This window comes from Hyperolius riggenbachi, chromosome 7 (genome assembly GCF_040937935.1).
Source record: "Hyperolius riggenbachi isolate aHypRig1 chromosome 7, aHypRig1.pri, whole genome shotgun sequence".
NCBI lineage: Eukaryota > Metazoa > Chordata > Amphibia > Anura > Hyperoliidae > Hyperolius > Hyperolius riggenbachi.
The window spans coordinates 110,134,108-110,156,601 of NC_090652.1; the positions used below are offsets into that span (position 1 = coordinate 110,134,108).

General features: G+C 45.4%; 1 protein-coding gene across 1 annotated transcript in view; it reads left to right on the plus strand.

The window, feature by feature from the left end:
* The window catches only part of MICALL2 (MICAL like 2), a 109,424-nt gene extending 91,643 nt beyond the window's left edge, over positions 1-17,781 (plus strand). The window contains exons 15-18 of the mRNA XM_068244506.1: positions 4,354-4,427; positions 7,879-7,993; positions 11,570-11,619; positions 14,842-17,781. Coding sequence (XP_068100607.1) covers positions 4,354-4,427; positions 7,879-7,993; positions 11,570-11,619; positions 14,842-14,942 — 340 coding nt within the window. The 3' untranslated portion in view covers positions 14,943-17,781. The remainder of the gene's footprint in view (positions 1-4,353; positions 4,428-7,878; positions 7,994-11,569; positions 11,620-14,841) is intronic.
* The last annotated feature ends 4,713 nt before the right edge of the window (positions 17,782-22,494 follow it).

Below are 22,494 nucleotides of genomic sequence, written 5' to 3' on the forward strand. Positions count from 1 at the left end.
TGACAACCATGGAGTGTTTCTAATTGTGCAGGGCTATAAAACGGCTACACAACTGTGCTTTTGGCAAAGTTTACAGTTTTCCATTAATAAGGTTAATTAGTAACAGCACTTTTTGGTAAAAGAATGGCATATGTGCTAGCAATTATTTATACCTAGTTTAGTAATTCATGCAAAGTGCGGGTATTTTTAAAGGGGCACTCTGAACACATCTATTCTATCAGTCCTTGTTACCTCTCCTGGGCTATTTACTCACTGTTTTTCTTTTTTCCTCTGTGGATCTTGTTATATACAGGGAGTGCAGAATTTTTAGGCAAGTTGTATTTTTGAAGAATATTTTTATTATTGAACAACTATGTTCTCAATGAACCCAAAAAACTCATTAATATTAAAGCTGAATATTTCTGAAAGTAGTTTTTAGTTTGTTTTTAGTTTTAGCTATTTTAGGGAGATATCTGTGTGTGCAGGTGACTATTACTGTGCATAATTATTAGGCAACTTAACAAAAAACAAAAATATATACCCACTTCAATTATTTATTTTTGCCAGTGAAACCAATATAACATCTCAACCTACACAAATATACATTTCTGACATTCAAAAACAAAACAAAAACAAATTAGTGACCAATATAGCCACCTTTCTTTGCAAGGACACTCAAGATTGCCATCCATGGATTCTGTCAGTGTTTTGATCTGTTCACCATTAACATTGCGTGCAGCAGCAACCACAGCCTCCCAGACACTGTTCAGAGAGGTGTACTGTTTTCCCTCCTTGTAAATCTCACATTTTATGATGGACCACAGGTTCTCAATGGGGTTCAGATCAGGTGAACAAGGAGGCCATGTCATTAGTTTTTATTCTTTTATACCCTTTCTTGCCAGCCACGCTGTGGAGTACTTGGACGCGTGTGATGGAGCATTGTCCTGCATGAAAATCATGTTTTTCTTGAAGAATGCAGACTTCTTCCTGTACCACTGCTTGAAGAAGGTGTCTTCCAGAAACTGGCAGTAGGACTCGGAGTTGAGCTTGACTCCATCCTCAACCCGAAAAGGCCCCACAAGCTCATCTTTGATGATACCAGCCCAAACCAGTACTCCACCTCCACCACCTCCACCTTGCTGGCGTCTGAGTCGGACTGGAGCTCTCTGCCCTTTACCAATCCAGCCACGGGCCCATCCATCTGGCCCATCAAAACTCACTCTCATTTCATCAGTCACTAAAACCTTAGAAAAATCAGTCTTGAGATATTTCTTGACCCAGTCTTGACGTTTCAGCTTGAGTGTCTTGTTTAGTGGTGGTCGTCTTTCAACCTTTCTTACCTTGGCCATGTCTCTGAGTATTGCACACCTTGTGCTTTTGGGGGGTCCAGTGATGTTGCAGCTCTGAAATATGGCCAAACTGGTGGCAAGTGGCATCTTGGAAGCTGCACGCTTGACTTTTCTCAGTTCATGGGCAGTTATTTTGCGTCTTGGCTTTTCCACACGCTTCTTGCGACCCTGTTGACTATTTTGAATGAAACGCTTGATTGTTCGATGATCACGCTTCAGAAGCTTTGCAATTTTAAGAGTGCTGCATCCCTTTGCAAGATATCTCACTATTTTTGACTTTTCTGAGCCTGTCAAGTCCTTCTTTTAACCCATTTTGCCAAAGGAAAGGAAGTTGTCTAATAATTATGCACACCTGATATAGGGTGTTGATGTCATTAGACCACACCCCTTCTCATTACAGAGATGGACATCACCTAATATGCTTAATTGGTAGTAGGCTTTCGAGCCTATACAGCTTGGAGTAAGACAACATGCATAAAGAGGATGATGTGGTCAAAATACTCATTTGCCTAATAATTCTGCACTCCCTGTATATTATAAAAGGAGGTTAAAAAAGATCAGTCTCTAGGTGCTTTTTCTCCTTATAGGGAAACTATTTGGGCCTCTGATTACCTTCTGATAATACAGCTGCATGCTAGGCAGCCCTGCTAACTCATTTGGGTTTTACTGAGCCCTAATGTGTCCCCATGGTTGCATGTGAACGTGACCACTAATGCCCTCCCTCATCTTCCCGCTAACTAGCCTCAGTATTGTTGTAGTGGGAAAGACATTGCGAGGGTTCTGGAGGGGGTGTGGCCAGCAGTATTGGGGTGTGACCAGGCTAGGGCTGTGTATCCAGACCAGGAAATTAAGCTAAACATGGCAACTTAAAGAAAAACTGTGACCAAGAATTGAACTTCATCCCAATCAGTAGCTGATACCCCCACTTGTACATGATAAATCTATTCCTTTTCACAAACTGATCATCAGGGGGCTCTGTATGGCTGATTTTGTGGTGAATCCCCTCCCACAGGAAACTGTGAGGACCATGGTCCTGGCAGTTTCCTGTCTGTGAACGTTGTTGCATTGTGGGTGGAAAATAGCTGTTTACTGCTGTTTCCAACTGACAAAAAAGCAAGCAGAAGCTACTTCCACTGATATCACCTGCCAGCAGTAAAAATGTCAACATGTGATAAATGTCATAATGTAAATCAGGGAGAGGAAAGATTTTACAATGGGCAAACACTGACTAAATCCTTTGTAAATAATTATTGTAGAAGTAAAGCACTTTTTTATTACATTATTTTCCCTTGAGTTCCTCTTTAAATGGGACTCAGTACAGTCTGTGCTGTTGCCGTACACATAGATGAATTAAGATGTAATCGATCCCTAGGCAGGGTAGTAGATTTGGACCCCCCTTGTGGTCTTTTTGGTAAGCTGAAGTGAAGTCAGCAGGTGTCTGGTGGGCCCCTTATCTCCCACTAGGCCCCCAAGCAACCTGTGTTGGTTCTCTGGTGGATGATCCTGCTCTGGGCGTACACGGCTACAGAGTTTCCCCAAAAAGAAGACACTGTCTTATATTAATTTTTGCTCCAAAAGATGTACTAGGTCTTCTTTTCAGAGGATGTCTTATTTTTGGTGGAAACACTGGTAGTTTTCCTATACAAAATGTATATACTGCATGCCATGCTGAAACACAAGCAGCATACACAGAGCTTGTGGTTTGCAGATATTGGCTATCCCTTCCAAGAAACTGATTCTGCTGATCATGTGGGTAAGAGTCTATTTCTTGCAGGCAGAGAACTCAGTCAGGCTTCCCAGAGCTATGATAGGATAAGCTGTGTGTCCTGGGAAAATGTGAAGTGCTGCTGATGATCATCACAACAGATCAGGAGGGCTGGCTCTAACAAAAACACAAATTGCCTGACACACATATACAGGACTGTAGAACTCGCATTATACAGCTGCTCTCCTGTACCCAGGCTTTGTATTGAGTGTGACTTGCTGGTGTCATGTGAGCTGCTGCTAGGGCTTACATTCGGGGGATGTCTTATATTTCAAGCATGCTAGGAATTCCTGCTAGGGCTTATGCTCGGAGGATATCTTACTTTAGGGGAAACACGGTATATAGTATATCAGTTTACGAGAGGTCCCGAGTCTCAATACATAAAGAGCTTATATTCAGCTTCTCCCTTGAAGTTCAGCACTGTACTGTTTGCCAGATCAGAACTCTGTTTCCTCTTTATAATCGCTGAATTAGGCTGCTGGGAGGATATCCCCATTTGAATTCCCTTTCTTTCTGGGTTTGCAAATGCAGGGGTGATGGGAGGGTGGAATGCAATGGCCCTAAAGCCGCATCTACACGAGTAGATGCGGCCGCGATGCTCCTTATCAATCGAGCCGCTAATGCGGCTTGATTGATAAGATCCGTCAGGACGGATCTCCGCACCGCCGATTCCCTGCTTGCTCCCCGCGAGGGGACAATGGCAGGGAATCGAGCAGAAGATTAGCGGCGCCGGCGGGGACGAGCGGGGAATCGAATGCGGCGCACGCGCGGGGACACTGCGGGCACGCGGAAGAGGCGATCCGGCGGCTAATCGAGCCGCCAGATCGCTGCAATGTCCCATAGTGTAGACAGCAGCTTGTTGCATTGATGATGAAGAGGAAATGTCACTCCAGTTCTTACAAAAAGAACTGTGATGAATTTCTCTACCAGGGATGAGGTGAGTATAGGAGCTCTGCAGAATAGTGGTGTTGCAGTGTGCAGACAAGCCGCTGCTGCAAGCCTGGGTTAGGAAGCTCTACTTGTGTCTATTGTTACATTTAGGAATTGTTTGCTTTAGTTTTTTTATGTGATGCTCATGAAAGACCTATTCAGTGTCTGCTGCTTCTTCTGCCCTGGAAGTCAGACGTTAGAAGGGTGTGTGTGTTTGTTGGCAGCCATCAGGCAGTGTAAACAAGCATTGAATGAAAGAAAAGTAGCTTGGCTGACTTTCAAGGTTTGCAGAAAGAGCAGACTTTTAATGGTTTTGTCATTGTTTTACAGATCGAGGCAACAGGCTCTGGAGGACCAACAGCAGAATGTGGAGATTGAACTGCGCAATCTGATGAACAAACCAGGTGAGCGTTCAAGAATGCCAGGATGTGGCCTAAAGGCGCTAACAAGGGGCTTGTGAGTCATTGTAGTGAATAGTGAGTCGTTGCCCTTGGTGCAGATTTGACCTAATCTATAGCACAGCCAGCCACACCATGCAAAGGAATTAGAGATGTGGGAGTGCCTGTAAACTAAAGATTGATGAGAAAGACAGACTTAACTGTTCAAATGGGTGTTGCAGATTCTTGGAAGCAGATCACTTGCACCACTACTTTAGCATACAACAAAAGGAGCATAATATAGCTGCCTGAAGCACATTGAAAGGAGAACCTAGTACAGTTGCCTGCAGAATCAGGAGTGAAAACATAGCAAAGCTGCCTGCAATTTACAGTAGGGTATCATAGTCCAGCTGCCTGCAATTTACAGTAGGGTAGCATAGCACAGCTGCCTGCAGCACACAGGAGGGGAGCATAGCACAGCTGCCTGCAGCACACAGGAGGGAAGCATAGCACAGCTGCCTGCAGCACACAGGAGGGGAGCATAGCACAGCTGCCTGCAGCACACAGGAGGGGAGCATAGCACAGCTGCCTGCAGCACACAGGAGGGGAGCATAGCACAGCTGCCTGCAGCACACAGGAGGGGAGCATAGCACAGCTGCCTGCAGCACCCAGGAGGGGAGCATAGCACAGCTGCCTGCAGCACCCAGGAGGGGAGCATAGCACAGCTGCCTGCAGCACCCAGGAGGGGCGCATAGCACAGCTGCCTGCAGCACCCAGGAGGGGCGCATAGCACAGCTGCCTGCAGCACCCAGGAGGGGAGCATGGTACAGCTGCCTGCAGCACACAGGAGGGGAGCATGGTACAGCTGCCTGCAGCACACAGGAGGGGAGCATGGTACAGCTGCCTGCAGCACACAGGAGGGGAGCATGGTACAGCTGCCTGCAGCACACAGGAGGGGAGCATGGTACAGCTGCCTGCAGCACACAGGAGGGGAGCATAGCACAGCTGCCTGCAGCACACAGGAGGGGAGCATAGCACAGCTGCCTGCAGCACCCATGAGGGGAGCATAGCACAGCTGTCTGCAGCACACAGGAGGGGAGCATAGCACAGCTGCCTGCAGCACACAGGAGGGGAGCATAGCACAGCAGCCTGCAGCACACAGGAGGGGAGCATAGCACAGCAGCCTGCAGCACACAGGAGGGGAGCATAGCACAGCAGCCTGCAGCACACAGGAGGGGAGCATAGCACAGCAGCCTGCAGCACACAGGAGGGGAGCATAGCACAGCTGCCTGCAGCACACAGGAGGGGAGCATAGCAAAGCACAGCTGCCTGCAGCATACAGAAACATAGTACAGCTGCCTGCCGCACAGAGAAGGGGAGGGGGCATAGCACAGCTGCCTGCAGCACACCGAAAGGTGAGCATAGTACAGCTGCTGCAACACACAGAAAGGGGGACATAGAACAGTTGCCTGCAGCACACAGGTGGGGAGCATAGTACAGCTGTCTGCATCATATAGGAGGGGAGCATAGTACAGCTTCCTGCAGCACACAGGAAGGGAGCATAGTACAGCTGTCTACATCATACAGGAAGGGAGCATAGCACAGCTTCCTGCAGCATACAGGAGAGGAGCATGGTACAGCTGCCTGCAGAATAGGAAGGGAGAACATACCACAGCTGCCTGCAGCATGTAGAAAGGGGCAGCGTAGCAAAGCTGCCTGCAGAGTAAAAAAGGAGGACAGTAATAGTAAAGCTGCCTGCAGCTTACAGGAGGGGGCACATATCACAGCTGCCTGTAGCACACAGGAGGGGAACATAGTACAGCTGTCTGCAGAATAAGAAGGGTGGACATAGTAAAGCTGCCTGCAGCACACAGAAATGGGAACATAGCACAGCTGCCTGCAGCACACAGGAGTGGAGCATAGTACAGCTGCCTGCAGCACACAAAGGGGAACATCACACAGAAAGGGGAACATAATACAGCTGCTTGCACCACACAGGAGGGGAGCATAGTACAGCTGCCTGCAGCATACAGAAAAGGGAACATAGTACAGCTGCCTGCAGCACACAGGAGGGGTGCTTAGCACAGCTGCCTGCTGCACACAGAAAGAGGAACATAGTACAGCTGCCTGCAGCGCACAGGAGGGGGAGCATAGTACAGCTGCCTGCAGCACACAGGAAGGGAGCATAGTACAGCTGTCTGCATCATACAGAAGGGGAGCATAGCGCAGCTGCCTGCAGCACACAGGAGTGGAGCATAGCACAACTGCCTGCAGCACAAAGGAGGGGAGCATAGTACAGCTTCCTGCAGCACACAGGAGGGAAGCATAGTACAGCTGTCTGCATCATACAGGAGGCGGGAGCATAGCACAACTGCCTGCAACACACAGGAGGGGAGCATAGCACAGCTGCCTGCAGCACACAGGAGGGAGCATAGTACAGTTGCCTGCAGCACACAGGAGGGGAGCATAGTACAGCTGCTGGCAGAACAAATTAAAAAAGGCGTAGGGGATTGCCGCTAGTAGAATGTCGTTAAAATTAGTGATATTCTACGACTGAATCCCGATTTTAAATTATTGGTAGTCTTTACTGATTATTTTACTGTAACTGAACCTACCCTCACACAGAACCCTCCCTCTACCAATGCCTAACCCTTAATCCCCCCTGGTGTCGCTTAACCTTTAACCAACCCTCCTTCCCCTGTTATCACCTTACTCTTAACCATCCCGCAGTCCCAGGTGCTCCATTTTTTTTTTCTTCTGTGTACTGCTGTCATCATGGTGAACATCCAGCAATGCCTTCTTCCAAAATGGCCTGTGGCTTTGATTGCCACCTCTGCCCTCTTTCCAAAATTGTGGACCATCATATTTGTATCCATCATTCTAACCACTCTTTTCGTACTGAAAAGAGTGGTTAGAATGATGGATACAAATACCACACATTTTACAGCTGCATTGGGGAGCAATGGGGCCTGAAAGAGAAGGAAAGCATGGGTGACCGCAGGGTCCTGTCCTGAGAAGTGAGCATCACATTTTCTCCCAACAGCTAACTTTAATGGGAAACAGGTAGATATACCGCTACACTCCGGCAATAGACAGAGCTGGACCTGGGCGGCCTGAGCCAATATTCGAGCTGAAAGGAGGAAGTTGGTCCGCTTCAATGTCTCCAAAAATGTATTAAGGACTTATCCCAAAACAGAGAGACATGCACAATGCTGACATGTTTCGGACCTGGTGTGGTCCTTAATCATAGCAACGTTGCTAAGATTAAGGACCACACCAGGTCCGAAACATGTCAGCATTGCGCATGTCTTTCTGTTTTGGGATAAGTCCTTAATACATTTTTGGAGACATTGAAGCGGACCCACTTCCTCCTTTTAACCTTAATGGGGATGCTTTACATCATCTCCAGAGCTGTCAGTATCCTTGCATTATAGTTATCATTGACTTGTTTCCAGTTCTGATTGTTTGTCTTCTGCAGAGCACCTGAAATCTGAAAGGGAGAAGAAGAGGGAGAGTGAACTACTGCAGAAGTACTTGCTTATTGTCAATGATCGCAGTGAGATTATAGAATGCCTGGATGAAGATAGGCTACGGTGAGTGAATTGTTCTTTGTCCACCATTTCGATGGTGTTCAGCTGTTTGTGGTATCTTGTACTGGTAATCCTGTGTAATGGGGATCTCAGCTGCTGGGGCATGTGATATAGCAAAGCAGATGTTGCCATCTACTCTGTGGTTCTTCATTTCTAATGCACACACTGCAGATTTCACACATACTGACCACAGGGAGCACATCCACACAGAAGCAACGGTTCTTATTTGGAGGAAGCTAGTGGCATTGGGTTACATAAAGGTCAGATTATGAAAAACTGTTTCGATTTTATGATTTGTCTGCAGCATACCTACAGAAGGTGTTTTTTGGTAACACCCAATCCAGTGATGCTCTGTAACAGCCAATCCAGTGATGCTCTGTAACAGCCAATCCAGTGATGCTCTGTAACAGCCAATCCAGTGATGCTCTGTAACAGCCAGTCCAGTGATGCTCTGTAACAGCCAATCCAGTGATGCTCTGTAACAGCCAGTCCAGTGATGCTCTGTAACAGCCAGTCCAGTGATGCTCTGTAACAGCCAGTCCAGTGATGCTCTGTAACAGCCAGTCCAGTGATGCTCTGTAACAGCCAGTCCAGTGATGCTCTGTAACAGCCAGTCCAGTGATGCTCTGTAACAGCCAGTCCAGTGATGCTCTGTAACAGCCAGTCCAGTGATGCTCTGTAACAGCCAGTCCAGTGATGCTCTGTAACAGCCAGTCCAGTGATGCTCTGTAACAGCCAGTCCAGTGATGCTCTGTAACAGCCAGTCCAGTGATGCTCTGTAACAGCCAGTCCAGTGATGCTCTGTAACAGCCAGTCCAGTGATGCTCTGTAACAGCCAGTCCAGTGATGCTCTGTAACAGCCAGTCCAGTGATGCTCTGTAACAGCCAGTCCAGTGATGCTCTGTAACAGCCAGTCCAGTGATGCTCTGTAACAGCCAGTCCAGTGATGCTCTGTAACAGCCAGTCCAGTCCAGTGATGCTCTGTAACTGCCAGTCCAGTCCAGTGATGCTCTGTAACTGCCAGTCCAGTCCAGTGATGCTCTGTAACTGCCAGTCCAGTCCAGTGATGCTCTGTAACTGCCAGTCCAGTCCAGTGATGCTCTGTAACTGCCAGTCCAGTCCAGTGATGCTCTGTAACTGCCAGTCCAGTCCAGTGATGCTCTGTAACACCCAGTCCAGTCCAGTGATGCTCTGTAACTGCCAGTCCAGTGATGCTCTGTAACACTCAGTCCAGTCCAGTGATGCTCTGTAACACTCAGTCCAGTCCAGTGATGCTCTGTAACACTCAGTCCAGTCCAGTGATGCTCTGTAACACTCAGTCCAGTCCAGTGATGCTCTGTAACACTCAGTCCAGTCCAGTGATGCTCTGTAACACTCAGTCCAGTCCAGTGATGCTCTGTAACACTCAGTCCAGTCCAGTGATGCTCTGTAACACTCAGTCCAGTCCAGTGATGCTCTGTAACACTCAGTCCAGTCCAGTGATACTCGGTAACACTCAGTCCAGTCCAGTGATACTCTGTAACACTCAGTCCAGTCCAGTGATACTCTGTAACACTCAGTCCAGTCCAGTGATACTCTGTAACACTCAGTCCAGTGATACTCTGTAACACTCAGTCCAGTCCAGTGATACTCTGTAACACTCAGTCCAGTCCAGTGATACTCTGTAACACTCAGTCCAGTCCAGTGATACTCTGTAACACTCAGTCCAGTCCAGTGATACTCTGTAACACTCAGTGCAGTCCAGTGATACTCTGTAACACTCAGTCTAGTCCAGTGATACTCTGTAACGTCCAGTCCAGTGATACTCTGTAACACCCAGTCCAGTCCAGTGATACTCTGTAACACCCAGTCCAGTCCAGTGATACTCTGTAACACCCACTCCAGAACTCAAAAGCTGTATACTGTGTCAGTATCTCTCATAAACATAGTTTCACACACATCTCTCATTGCTGAAGTTTTTTCCCCCTATGAAGTTGACAGCACTGTTTGGATCTTTGACCCTGCTGTGCTCCTCTAGTGTAAACAAACCTTTAGTATGAAAGACACCGAGGCAGAGATAAAACTTTACTGCATGTAATATGTCAGATATCACCTGGAAACATCTGTTCTAGATGTGAGGTCCTTTCTGAAAAGCAAAATGGCAGCCACAATAAAAGACACCCTACAGACCATGGCTTGGATGGCCTTTAGTGACAGAGCAAAGTGTGTGTGTGTTATGCAGAGGAGAATTTAGTTCACCTGTACATGTATACAGTGCTGTTTATGTTCCTTGATTGCGCTTGGCTATTGGGCCACAAACCGGAATTTGGTGTCCCTTTCATGGTCTCTGTGAGCTGCTGCCCTGTTATTCACCAACGCAATAAAACCTGGAGGACTGGTTATGTGACAGCATTTTATGTGACACCTTAGTAGTATTCCAAAGTGTTAGGACCGGCACCATCAGCTTGTATACATGCTCTTTATTATAAAAGACACATTGACATAAGAAACAGCGACGTTTCGGAGGGGACCCCCTCCTTTCTCAAGCCAGTGTCCGTGTCTGAATGTACAAAATCAGAACAGCCTGCATAGGAGAATATCCAATCACATTCAAATTTTGCGCACATTTGAATATTAGAAATATAGTTCCCCATCAGGTCCGCCTGAGGTGATATAAGGGGATTGGTCGCCATAGGTGAAATTTGAATGTGATTGGATATTCTCCTATGCATGTTAAGTATATAAGGCTGTTCTGATTTTGTACATTCAGACGCTGGCTTGAGAAAGGAGGGGTTCCCCTCCGAAACATCGCTGTTTCTTATGTCAATGTGTCTTTCATAATAAAGAGCATATATACAAGCTGATGGTGTCGGTCCTAACACTTTGGATTACAGTTGGAGCCTGGAGTGCTGTCTGATTCTGTGACCTAGGCATATCCCATGAGACATTTACAGGAGTGCTGTCTACCAGTACTTTATTACACCTTAGTAGTATGGCAAAAGGATTTGTCTTATGGCCCATACTCACGGGCAACATTTCTGCACTGTCGCTAGCCCGTGTGCACGACAGTTCGGCGACAGCTCGTCGCCATGTCCCTCCGCGTACACACGCGGAAGAGGGATCAGTGGTGCGAGGGAAGCTGTCGCCGACGTTCCTCCCCCCGCCGGAAGCTCCGTGTTCTTATAGAGGTTGCTGTCGCTAGTCCGCATACTCACGTGGACTAGCGACAGTTGCGGCGGCAACTATCGCCAGGCGATTGACCGCGCCAATCGCCTGGCGGCATCAGCGACGGTTCGGGGTGCGCGCCCGTGCAACGCCTCATACTCACGGGCGACCTGCCACCGCAACACGCGCGCGCCGCAAGTTGCGGCGACAATTGTAGCCCGTGAGTATGGGCCACTACTCTACTCCACTTTTGTTCAATCTATGTGTTTGAGAAACAGCCTTTACATCCGCCACATGTTCATCTAGTTTTATTGTAATTACAATATTTATTTGAAAAGACGTTGCCACTGTAAAGAGATTTACTTCAAAATGAGGCCGAAGTGTGACTTGGTGGATGTGGGTTTCACGTGCATTTATCTCCTTGTTCTATTCCAGGGAAAAGCAAGAGGATGAAGTCATGGAAAATATGATCAGAAAGCATTCAGGTGAATTTCTGTTTCTCATATTAGTTTATTAGGAACCATGTATTTTTTAATTGACTTATTTCTCCTGGCCTCATTTCTTGATGAATAATGTGGAATCTTCTCATTGGTTCCCGGGTGATACTGAAAATGTGAAGGATGTACTCAGATCAGCAAAGGGAGTTTTGTGGGATTTAGAAATGTAAAATATGTGACCTCTGTCATTAAAGCAAACCTGAAGTGAAAATAAACTTATGAGATAATGAATTGTATGTGTAATACAGCTAAGAAATAGAACATTAGTATCAAAGAAAAGTCTCATTGTTTTCCAGTACAGGAAGAGTTAAAAATCTTCAGTTATCTATGCAAAAGAGTCTCTGAGCTATTCGACCCACTCAGTCAAATACAGTCCTGTTTTCTGAAGCACTTAAAGACCCTGAAGCGAAAAACAATTATGATATAATGAATTGGTTGTGTAGTACGGATAATTACTAGAACATTAGTAGCAAAGAAAATATTCTCATAAAAAAAAAACTATAACAAAAGAAAAATATAACATTGCATCATTCTCTAATATTTGCAGTTTACACAATACTCAGCATTCTAAATGATTTTACAGAGCAGGCTAGTGAACTTTTGAACCGTTTTCTGCAGGGAAAAAAAAAAACCAGTGCAGTTAGACACTTGAGATAATAAGCTTTAGAAAACAGAACTCTCTGCGACTTTGGAAGTCGTGAAGCTCAGTGTCTCTTTTGCATAGATAACTGGAGCTTCTTAACTCTTCCTGTACTGGAAACAATATGAGACTCATATCTCTGCTGCTAATGTTTTATTTCTTAGCTGTACTACACATACAATTCATTATATCATAATTTATTTTTTCGCTTTAGTGTCTCTTTAAACAGCCAACAAAACAGTGAGAGACAGCTTAAAATAAGGTTTTACTGCAGTAAAAGTTCAAAGGGTCTTTAGCCCTGCTTTGTTTTATAGCTTAAAAGACAGTGTGGCTTTAAAACGGCAATTGTGACAGTATGATGCAATGTAAAAAAAAAAATATAGAATTGAAAATAAAAAATGACTCTTTTCTTTGCTAGTAATGTTTATTCATTATCCGTACTACACATATACACATGTATAGAATCTCCTGGCAAGTATCATCTGGGCAGAAGCTGGTTAACCCTAAGTACTATTATATAAGAATATGATTTTAATGTTTCTTAATCTTTCAATCTTGTGAATAATGGAGTGGTTTTTGTTCCATAACCCACATAGCAAATCGTCAATCAGCATAAAAGTAAACCAGAGCTGAATAAAGAAGAAAAATTGTTACCCGCTGCTTCCTGCAGCAGCATAAACACGTGCGAGTCCCTCGCCGTTCAGCCGCAATCGGCCCCGGTGACTGTCTCAGTCGCGTCCAGTCTGGGTCTTCTGTGCAAGCGCAGTAGGCCCAAACTGACGTGACTGAACAAGTTACCGGGGCTTATCGCGGCTAAACTGTAGACCGCGGCTGGACGGCTAGGGACTCGCACGTGTTTATGCTGCTGCAGGAAGCCGTGGGTAATTATACATTTTTCTTCTTTATTAAGCTCTGGTTTACTTTAATGCTGAACTCCAGGTAGATAGTGAAATTCACAGATGAAAAATGGCATGTGTGAAATATGTGCCCAAATAATTCTAATTCTTCCCAACCAATCTTATGATTTTCATGCCCCAGTAACCCATCACAGCCAGCATATTCTGTTCTGGAACTCAGATCTGCAGCTAAACACAGTATATATTACATAAAGAGAGCTCAGCGTCCAGCCTGCTAATAGGATAGGGTTAGCAGGATAGCAAATGACCAATGCACTTCCGCTTTTCTCCTCCCTCTCCTGCAGTCAGGCTAGAGTATTATGAAGTGCTGTAGCGCAGGGTTGTCTGATTCCAGTCTTCGCGGGTCAGGAAGAACACACACACACACACACACACACACACACACACACACACACACACACACACACACACACACACACACACACACACACACACACACACACACACACACACACACACACACACACACACACACACACACACACACACACACACACACACACACACACACACACACACACACCTTAGTATTTAAGTCACAGGAATATAGTTGGACAACCCTGCTGTGGAATCTGTTCGGCTTACATTACTGCTCTCTCCCTCACAGACTGTGATGGCAAGCTGTGCATTCATTTCACGAGGGGATATAGAGATAAATTCTGGTAGTAATGCTGGCTGTGTATAAAATAGTTTTTTAGGTTTCTTTACTGATTTTTGTCCTCCTGTCTCCCTTTGGTGTCTTCTTCCGGTCACCCTTTGATGTCGTCCTTTCTCCCTTTGGTGTCGTCGTCCTGTCTGCCTTTGGTGTCGTCGTCCTGTCTGCCTTTGGTGTCGTCGTCCTGTCTGCCTTTGGTGTCGTCGTCCTGTCTCCCTTTGGTGTCGTCGTCCTGTCTCCCTTTGGTTTCCCAATCCTCTCCCTCTTGGTGTCCTCCATGTCCCTAATGTCCTGCTTCGCTCCCCTGTGTAATGTAAGTAGCAGTGGCAGCTGCATGTAGCACTCACCTGACCCGAGGGTGCCCGTGGCAATCAGGAGAAGCAGCTGATTGCCATGGGCTTCCTCTGGTCAACTGAGTGATACACGGCTGTCACTGCTACTTACAATACAGAGGAGGAGCGGAGCAGGACACCGATTAGTTTAAGGAGTCCCTAACATCGCAGCAGGTTGGTGGTTTGTATCGGAGACTCCTTGTATTTGGACTATATGACAGGAATGTTTTCTCCACATTTATGGGTGAGAAAAAGTGCATCTTATAGTCTGAAAAATATGGTAACTTTTACTTTTTAAACGCACAGGTACCCTTTAAGTTCTAAATTCTTTTTGGCTTTAATTTTCTGTCCCAGTTTTTTGTGGTGACCCCAACAGTACAGTTGAACTTCCGGTTTCCCTTTTCTGGAGTGCATCCTATAAGTGTTTTTAGTTACGTTACTAGTTGTGTTACACTCGTTACCATGGGTTGATCAGAAAAGAAAGTGAAGGAAAACAGGGATGCAGACATCAGTAATGCCATGACAGATAGTACACCAAAATTAAAGTTTTTGGGTGACATTCTTTTTATGAATTAACCCACATGCCCTAAAAGTTATTTTACTATATAATGTATAATATAATGAACTGTTGCCTTCTGTAACATCGAGGTTCATTCTTTCCCTCAGATTCTCAACAGAAGCAAAGCACTCCAGAGCCAAACTTGAAGAGAAGATCCCGTTTTAGCTTCTCCGGCTGGTTAAGACCAAAGGATAAAAACAAAGCATAATGGATGGACTTGGACAGTGACCTACACAAGCCATTCCCCTTGTCGTCACACTGAGTGGAAGTCCTGGATTATGATCATTCACGCTACACTTTCTGCTGATTTGCTCCATGAGCAGTCTGGATTGTCCATTCCATAGCTCAATACTACTGCAAGCTCCAATTTACCCCCTCCTCCTCCTACTGCTAGAGTGTATCTATATGCAGTTTTAACGTTCTTCTGCAACATGGTATAAACTTTGAGATCAAGGTGCTGAGGAATGTCAAGACTTAGAAAAGGTGTTTGCGTATTGCTACTTTCTTACATTAAGGTGAACCTTTAGACAGTCTGAATTTGCCAAAGAAGTGTGAAGATTGAAAAGCAGGAACACAGAGTTGCTCTAGGATACTCTGGACAGTTTTGTGAATATCCATTTCATCTCCTGAAGCTCTCCACTGACCCTTCCTGGATCCTGTAGCTCACCTTGGGGCAACAAGTCTACATCCAACTGAAGATAAGTTGTGAGAATGGAAGCGCTAGATGGCAGACTGAAGTTCATCTTGAGAAACAAGACACTGTGCACATAACTGAGCTCTGGACTTTGGGACCTTCACCAGTATTCTGTATATAAGTTGCTCATAAATGCAAACCATTCTAGGCCTCTTAGCAGCTTCGGTGCTACTACGAGCATGGCTTATTAAAGCCGCACATGTTTGCTAAATGTTTCTCGGCTGAAGAGTGGCAGGGAAATGAGCAATGGCCCCTGCCTGCGCTCAGCTGAGATGAGCCAACGCATCACAGGGAGATTGGGGGATGCTGTTGTCATGGTGGTTTCTTGGAAGAGTTAATATTTTTCAAATAGGAAAGAGTAACGTGGCACTTCAACTTTAAGAGGTGTTATATCAAGTATGTGAGAGAGTTGTGCTGGTGGCCAAATAGTGTGTAACAGGCTGCATTCATTCCCACTACTTACATTGGATGTGTGCTCCGCTGGTAGTACATTAGAAGGTAGTGGAACAAACCATTGTCATAGAGAACAGAAAGCGTGCATCTTCCATCCAGCCTTGCGGTTTTATTGCAAGTGATCATCAACAGTTGTGGTACATTGAATGGTACAATCCATATATATCTACCTTGATTGTAGTTTTTTGTGCAGACTCTGTACATGTGGAGGTGGGAGTGAGGGACAAACATGGGCATAGCGAGGGCTGTTTTGTGTCCTACAGGTAGATATATATGGATTGTATCATTCAATGTACCACAATTGTTGATGTTCACTTGCTTGCAATAAAACCGTAAGGCTGGATGGAAGATGCAAGCTTTCTGTTCTCTATGACAATGGGTCAACCTCCATGATGCTTCCTCTTGAGATCTGGAGTGCCAGGTCATCTCAGCTGAGTGCAGAATGAGCTCTCAGCTGAGATGACAGCTCTGCTGTGTGCCTCGCATTTTCCCTCCTCCTTGCTCTGTATCAGCAGTACATGTCGCTAGCCTGTGGCCTAGCGATGCATCTGTACTGATCTTGGCCCTAAGCTTTCGCCTGAGATCAAGTACGATTCTTGCAGGTAGCTGTGTGTGTCTGTCTGTCTTAAGTTGTCTCTAGGGAATTGCAAGCATCTGCAGTGAGGATGCCATATTTTTTTTTTTATACCTCTAAAGTGGATAACTCATAGGGGTCTGTCAGTCTGACATTATTACACCATAACCAGTGAAAATTCTACACACCTTATAGGTGGCAAAGAGTATAGTGTTTCACTGGATTCTGCACTCCTAAGCAGGAGAATCCTCACTCTGTGCTTTATTGTACACTAAGATGTTCTCTGAAACGCTGCAGCAGTGCAGAAAACACAGATATTGCTGATATTGCTCAATGAACACTATTAACAGAGTAAGCATATACAGTAATTTTGGTGTTTTGTTTTGTTTTTAAAGCCTCATATTTCTGGACACCTACTCATATAGCGCTATAGTGAAGCACTGCCAATGTGTACATAGTATGTATTTGCATATCTTTTGTACAGAAAGAGAGAACTTTTGTGCTTATTTTTTCCCCCTTTGGTTTAGTTTAGCAGACCCATCTGGAAACTGCTGAACTGGTTCTCCTCTGTAAAATACTTTCCGTAGTCGTGAGATATCACTCCCTGATTGCTGTGCTGTCAGTGTGTATGTGTTGGAATGCAGTGCTGAGTCTACCAAACTTTACACAATGCTAAGACCTCTGAGCACGGTGACCTGGCATTCTGCTGACGGCGGACTTTTACAGCACCTTACTTGGTCTCCTTTGCGTTTTTATGTGTATGTATGTGTAAAGAGTCCTATCCCTGACTAGATCCAGACCGTTTTGAAGTCTGGGCCAGTGACAGAGAGGAATGCTTCCTTAGGGGTTTGCTAATGTTCCTGAGGATTTCTTAGCCTTGGAACACTGTTTTCCTGTGTTTCTTTTCTGGTAAATAAGTAGGACACTTCAGTTTTGTGCCCTTAAGAGGTGCATACAATGCTGTATAATGCAATGCGTGAGTGGGTGGGGGTAATGTAAATGCTTATTCATGTTCCAGAAAAAAATTGGTGGGTTTAGTCATCTTGGCCATGCCCGGTGTTTCTTCTGCCTGTGCGTAGCTTGATTGGCAAGTTAACATTATCTATAGAATGAATGAATCGCATCACCAGCCTGCCTGAGAACAGGAGGTGTTTAGAAGGCTGCTGATCGCAGGAACCCTGCACTAGTTTAAATGCAGTTTGCATATCACCCATGCAATCCTATGGCGCCGAGTGGAGTTCTCACTGAAATAAGCCATGTTTTTATGTATTTGAAGGCGCTGTTTTTTTGTTTTGTTTTTTTAAATAAACCTGTTTATGTATGATATACTAGTGTGGTTTATTCAATAACCTTTCTGTTGTTTATTCTTAAATTGATGAAGTCCGAGCTTACTATCCAAGGTAATGCTGCACCCCTTAGCCTCCAAGAATGCCTTATGGGAAGAGGCACAGCCAGGGCTGCCATTCACACTCTTCAGAAAAGTCCCATAGGAAAGAGGTGTGGCACAGTCTGTCACTCAACCAATGGTCTTGTGAACAAGGTCTTTAACAAATCTGCACAAAATGGCACAGGGAAATTTGGGCACACCATGGCTGCTTTAGGTCTGAATGTGAATTAGTCATAAGACGATGCCCAAACTACTTTAAAAACTGTGTAATTCGTCCGCCAGCAATAGCTGGCAGAAAAATTACGTCTTACCCTCTGAGTCTATGGCAGCCTGGAGGGAGAATAGTACTTAACGCTGCTAGGACTTTTGCAGGAGACGGGTGAGCCATTTTTTGGCTTCTCTCTGCACCCAACTTTCCCGGCCCCGTTTTTGCATGGACTTGTTTTATAGAGTACTTATTTTTATGCTGGGAGAGGGGAGGAGATAACCGTTCCCGGAGTTGTACTTCAACCTTATGTCTAATAACAACTTCTTCCCTGACCCCCTCCACCCCTTCACAAAAAAACATGATCATTCCTTGAGTCAAATTCTCTTGACAGGAATAGGCAGCTTGCATTGATGATCCCCCTATCACCCATTGCCACAAGCCTTCCTCTGAAATTTTGACTTTTCTGTCAACAAATATGCCTTTTGGCTTAAAGAGACACTGAAGCGAAAAAAATATGTGATATAATGAATTGGTTGTGTACTATGAATAATTACTAGAAGATTAGCAGCAAAGAAAATATTCTCATATTTTTATTTTCAGGTATATAGTGTTTTTTCTAACATTGCATCATTCTATAATATGTGCAGATTACACAACATTCAGTATTCAAAATGATTCTTTCAGAGCAGTCTGTGAACTATTGACCTCTCCTCTGGCAGAGGAAAAAGTAAATTGTTCAGGAACAGTTGAGATAAAAGTCAGAAGACAGCCCACTCTGCGACTTTGAAAGTAGTAGAGCTTAATGGCTTTTTTGCATAGAGATAACTGGAGTTTCTTAACTCTTCCTGTACTGGAAACAATTAGACTGATGTATCTGATCTTAATGTTTTATTTCTTAGCTGTACTACACATACAAATCATAATATCATAATTTTTTTTCGCTTCAGTGTCTCTTTAAGTCAAATTTTCAAAGGAGTGATTTATGGGGCTGGGGGGAAGGAGCAGAGGATCGGATAATGTACAGAGATATGTGGATCCAGCCTGAACATACCTCTGTGCTTACCTTAGGTAGCCTAGCGTGGGTCTGGTGTCCTTTTAAATTTCCTAGCTGGAAAAAAAATCGGAATATATGCGTTTGCCCTAAACACAGTATCCTCCTTTTGCGATCCTTTTTACTGGCTGTAAGATCACCATTCCATGCACCCAGCAGAGGGCAGTATGAGTGTGTCATACTGCTTTTCTGGGGATGGTCAATGAGATGCAAATCCGATTTGTACAGGATTATGCAAATATATGCAACTTAGAAATGGACCAATTTGATCCCACCAAGGTGGAATTTTAATGGTCAGTTTTCAAGCTGCATAAATTTGCTTATAAAATCTGCATAATCCTGCATCAACTTGGAATTATTTGCATTTCTTTGAGCATTCCTAGTCTTTACAATGGCTGGACATGAGTTTCGGGTGAGTTGAACAATGAGTAATGCTACGTACACACATGCGACAACGATCGTTCGTTGTTAACGACGAACGATCTTTTAATTGATGAAAGAACGACCGAAGTAAAGTTAGTTCTAAAAAGTGTGTAACGATCACATCGTTAGAACGAACGTTACACCACGTAAAAGCACTTAATGCGCCTGCGCATAAAATTGTAAAATTCCATGGAGAAAAAGTGAAATGCGCATGTCCAGCCTGGTACGAACGATCGTTTCCAACGATGTACTACTTTTGCAAACGATCGTCGTTGGGAAAAATCCGCCGAGACAGAACTTTCTTTTGTAGCGATTTGCCTCGTTCGTCGTTAGACTTAATAGTCGGTGGTTCGTTTTTTGTAACGATCGTCGTTGGTAAAGATCGGGGAACGATCGTTACAAACGACTATAGTCGCATGTGTGTACGCACCTTAAGAGGAGGTGCAATCCTGGTTTCCTTTAGCCAGGAGTACATAATATACTGGCATCTGAATATCGGTGTCTAAAGCAGGCCAGACAGTGCTGCCAAGTCAAACTCACATTTTATGTCAAACCCAGCAGCAGATTCTGATGTGAGGAAATCTTGCTGCCACGCTTTACAGCTTTATATACCCAAGAAGTCTGCAGGCAATGTGCTTTTTTTCACTGGTTGTGCATCCCTGATGCCAGAGGTGGGGGTAGTCGCATTAAAGCGGAATATAACCCTGCATTTCAACTTTGCTCTAAAACATTATTTACAGCATATTATTGCACCCAGCATTTTTTTTTTACTAGACCAGCATTGGAAGGGTTACACACAGAGCTTTAAAGTTCCGGGGCTAGAAATGCAGACGCATCCAAAGTTTAGATAGATACATTTAAGTAAACACAATGTAACAAGTGTGGAATTTGACACACACTCTCTGATTGTGCAGGAGCTGGAGGACAGCCAGAGAGTGTGTAACATTCACCACTTGTTACATTGGGCTCAATTCTGGTAGCTGTGCGAGGTGAAGTAATCAGCAGTCGGGAAAATACCTCACACGTTATTTTTTATTTTATTTTCTTAATTCTGGTACATTTTCCCACCTGCTGCTTATGGTCGCTAAATTAGCGACATGCAGGGGGAAAACAGTGAGGTGTTTTCCCGACTGCTGGAAGAAGCCAGCCCGCCTCGTGAGGATCCCAGAGCTGAGGAGGGGGGCACAGCGCAGGAAGGGGGGAAATTGTGCAGAGCAGCGGGGAGGGGGGGAAGCCTCCCCCCCTCCCTCACCTTAGGGGCCCCCCTTCCGCGCTCCCCCCTCCCTCCAAAAGTGCACCCAGCCAGCGGCAGCAGCGACTCAGCGAGGAATCACTTACCCCGGCAGGATCAGAGCAATAGCACTGCGTGCCGCTGGGCTGGGCTCCGTCACCTGCACTGACCTATCACACTCTCGCAGGAAGTACTGCGAGAGCGTGATAGGTCAGTGCAGGTGACGGAGCCCAGCCCAGCGGCACGCAGTGCTATTGCTCTGATCCTGCCGGGGTAAGTGATTCCTCGCTGAGTCGCTGCTGCCGCTGGCTGGGTGCACTTTTGGAGGGAGGGGGGAGCTCGGAAGGGGGGGCCCCTAAGGTGAGGGAGGGGGGGGGAGGCTTCCCCCCCCCTCCCCGCTGCTCTGCACAATTTCCCCCCTTCCTGCGCTGTGCCCCCCTCCTCAGCTCTGGGACCCCCACTAACTGGGGATATCTGCCGCCAATCTCGTCGCATTTTTGGGGAAATCTGCAGCCAATCTCGTTACATTTGTGGGGAAATCTGCTGCCAATCTCGTTATATTTGTGGGGAAATCTGCTGCCAATCTCGTTATATTTGTGGGGAAATCTGCTGCCAATCTCGTTACATTTGTGGGGAAATCTGCTGCCAATCTTGTCGCATTTGTGGGGAAATCTGCTGCCAATCTCGTTGCATTTGTGGGGAAATCTTCTGCCAATCTCGTTACATTTGTGGGGAAATCTGCCAATCTCGTTACATTTGTGGGGAAATCTGCCAATCTCGTTGCATTTGTGGGGAAATCTGCCAATCTCGTTACATTTGTGGGGAAATCTGCTAATCTCGTTACATTTGTGGGGAAATCTGCCAATCTCGTTACATTTGTGGGGAAATCTGCTGCCAATCTCGTTATATTTGTGGGGAAATCTGCTGCCAATCTCGTTATATTTGTGGGGAAATCTGCTGCCAATCTCATTACATTTGTGGGGAAATCTGCTGCCAATCTCGTTACATTTGTGGGGAAATCTGCTGCCAATCTCGTTATATTTGTGGGGAAATCTGCTGCCAATCTCGTTACATTTGTGGGGAAATCTGCTGCCAATCTCGTTACATTTGTGGGGAAATCTGCTGCCAATCTTGTCGCATTTGTGGGGAAATCTGCTGCCAATCTTGTCGCATTTGTGGGGAAATCTGCTGCCAATCTCGTTACATTTGTGGGGAAATCTGCCAATCTCGTTACATTTGTGGGGAAATCTGCCAATCTCGTTGCATTTGTGGGGAAATCTGCCAATCTCGTTGCATTTGTGGGGAAATCTGCCAATCTCGTTACATTTGTGGGGAAATCTGCTAATCTCGTTACATTTGTGGGGAAATCTGCTGCCAATCTCGTTATATTTGTGGGGAAATCTGCTGCCAATCTCGTTATATTTGTGGGGAAATCTGCTGCCAATCTCATTACATTTGTGGGGATATCTGCTGCCAATCTCGTTATATTTGTGGGGAAATCTGCTGCCAATCTCGTTATATTTGTGGGGAAATCTGCTGCCAATCTCGTTATATTTGTGGGGAAATCTGCTGCCAATCTTGTTATATTTGTGGGGAAATCTGCTGCCAATCTTGTTACATTTGTGGGGAAATCTGCTGCCAATCTTGTCGCATTTGTGGGGAAATCTGCTGCCAATCTCGTTACATTTGTGGGGAAATCTGCTGCCAATCTTGTCACATTTGTGGGGAAATCTGCTGCC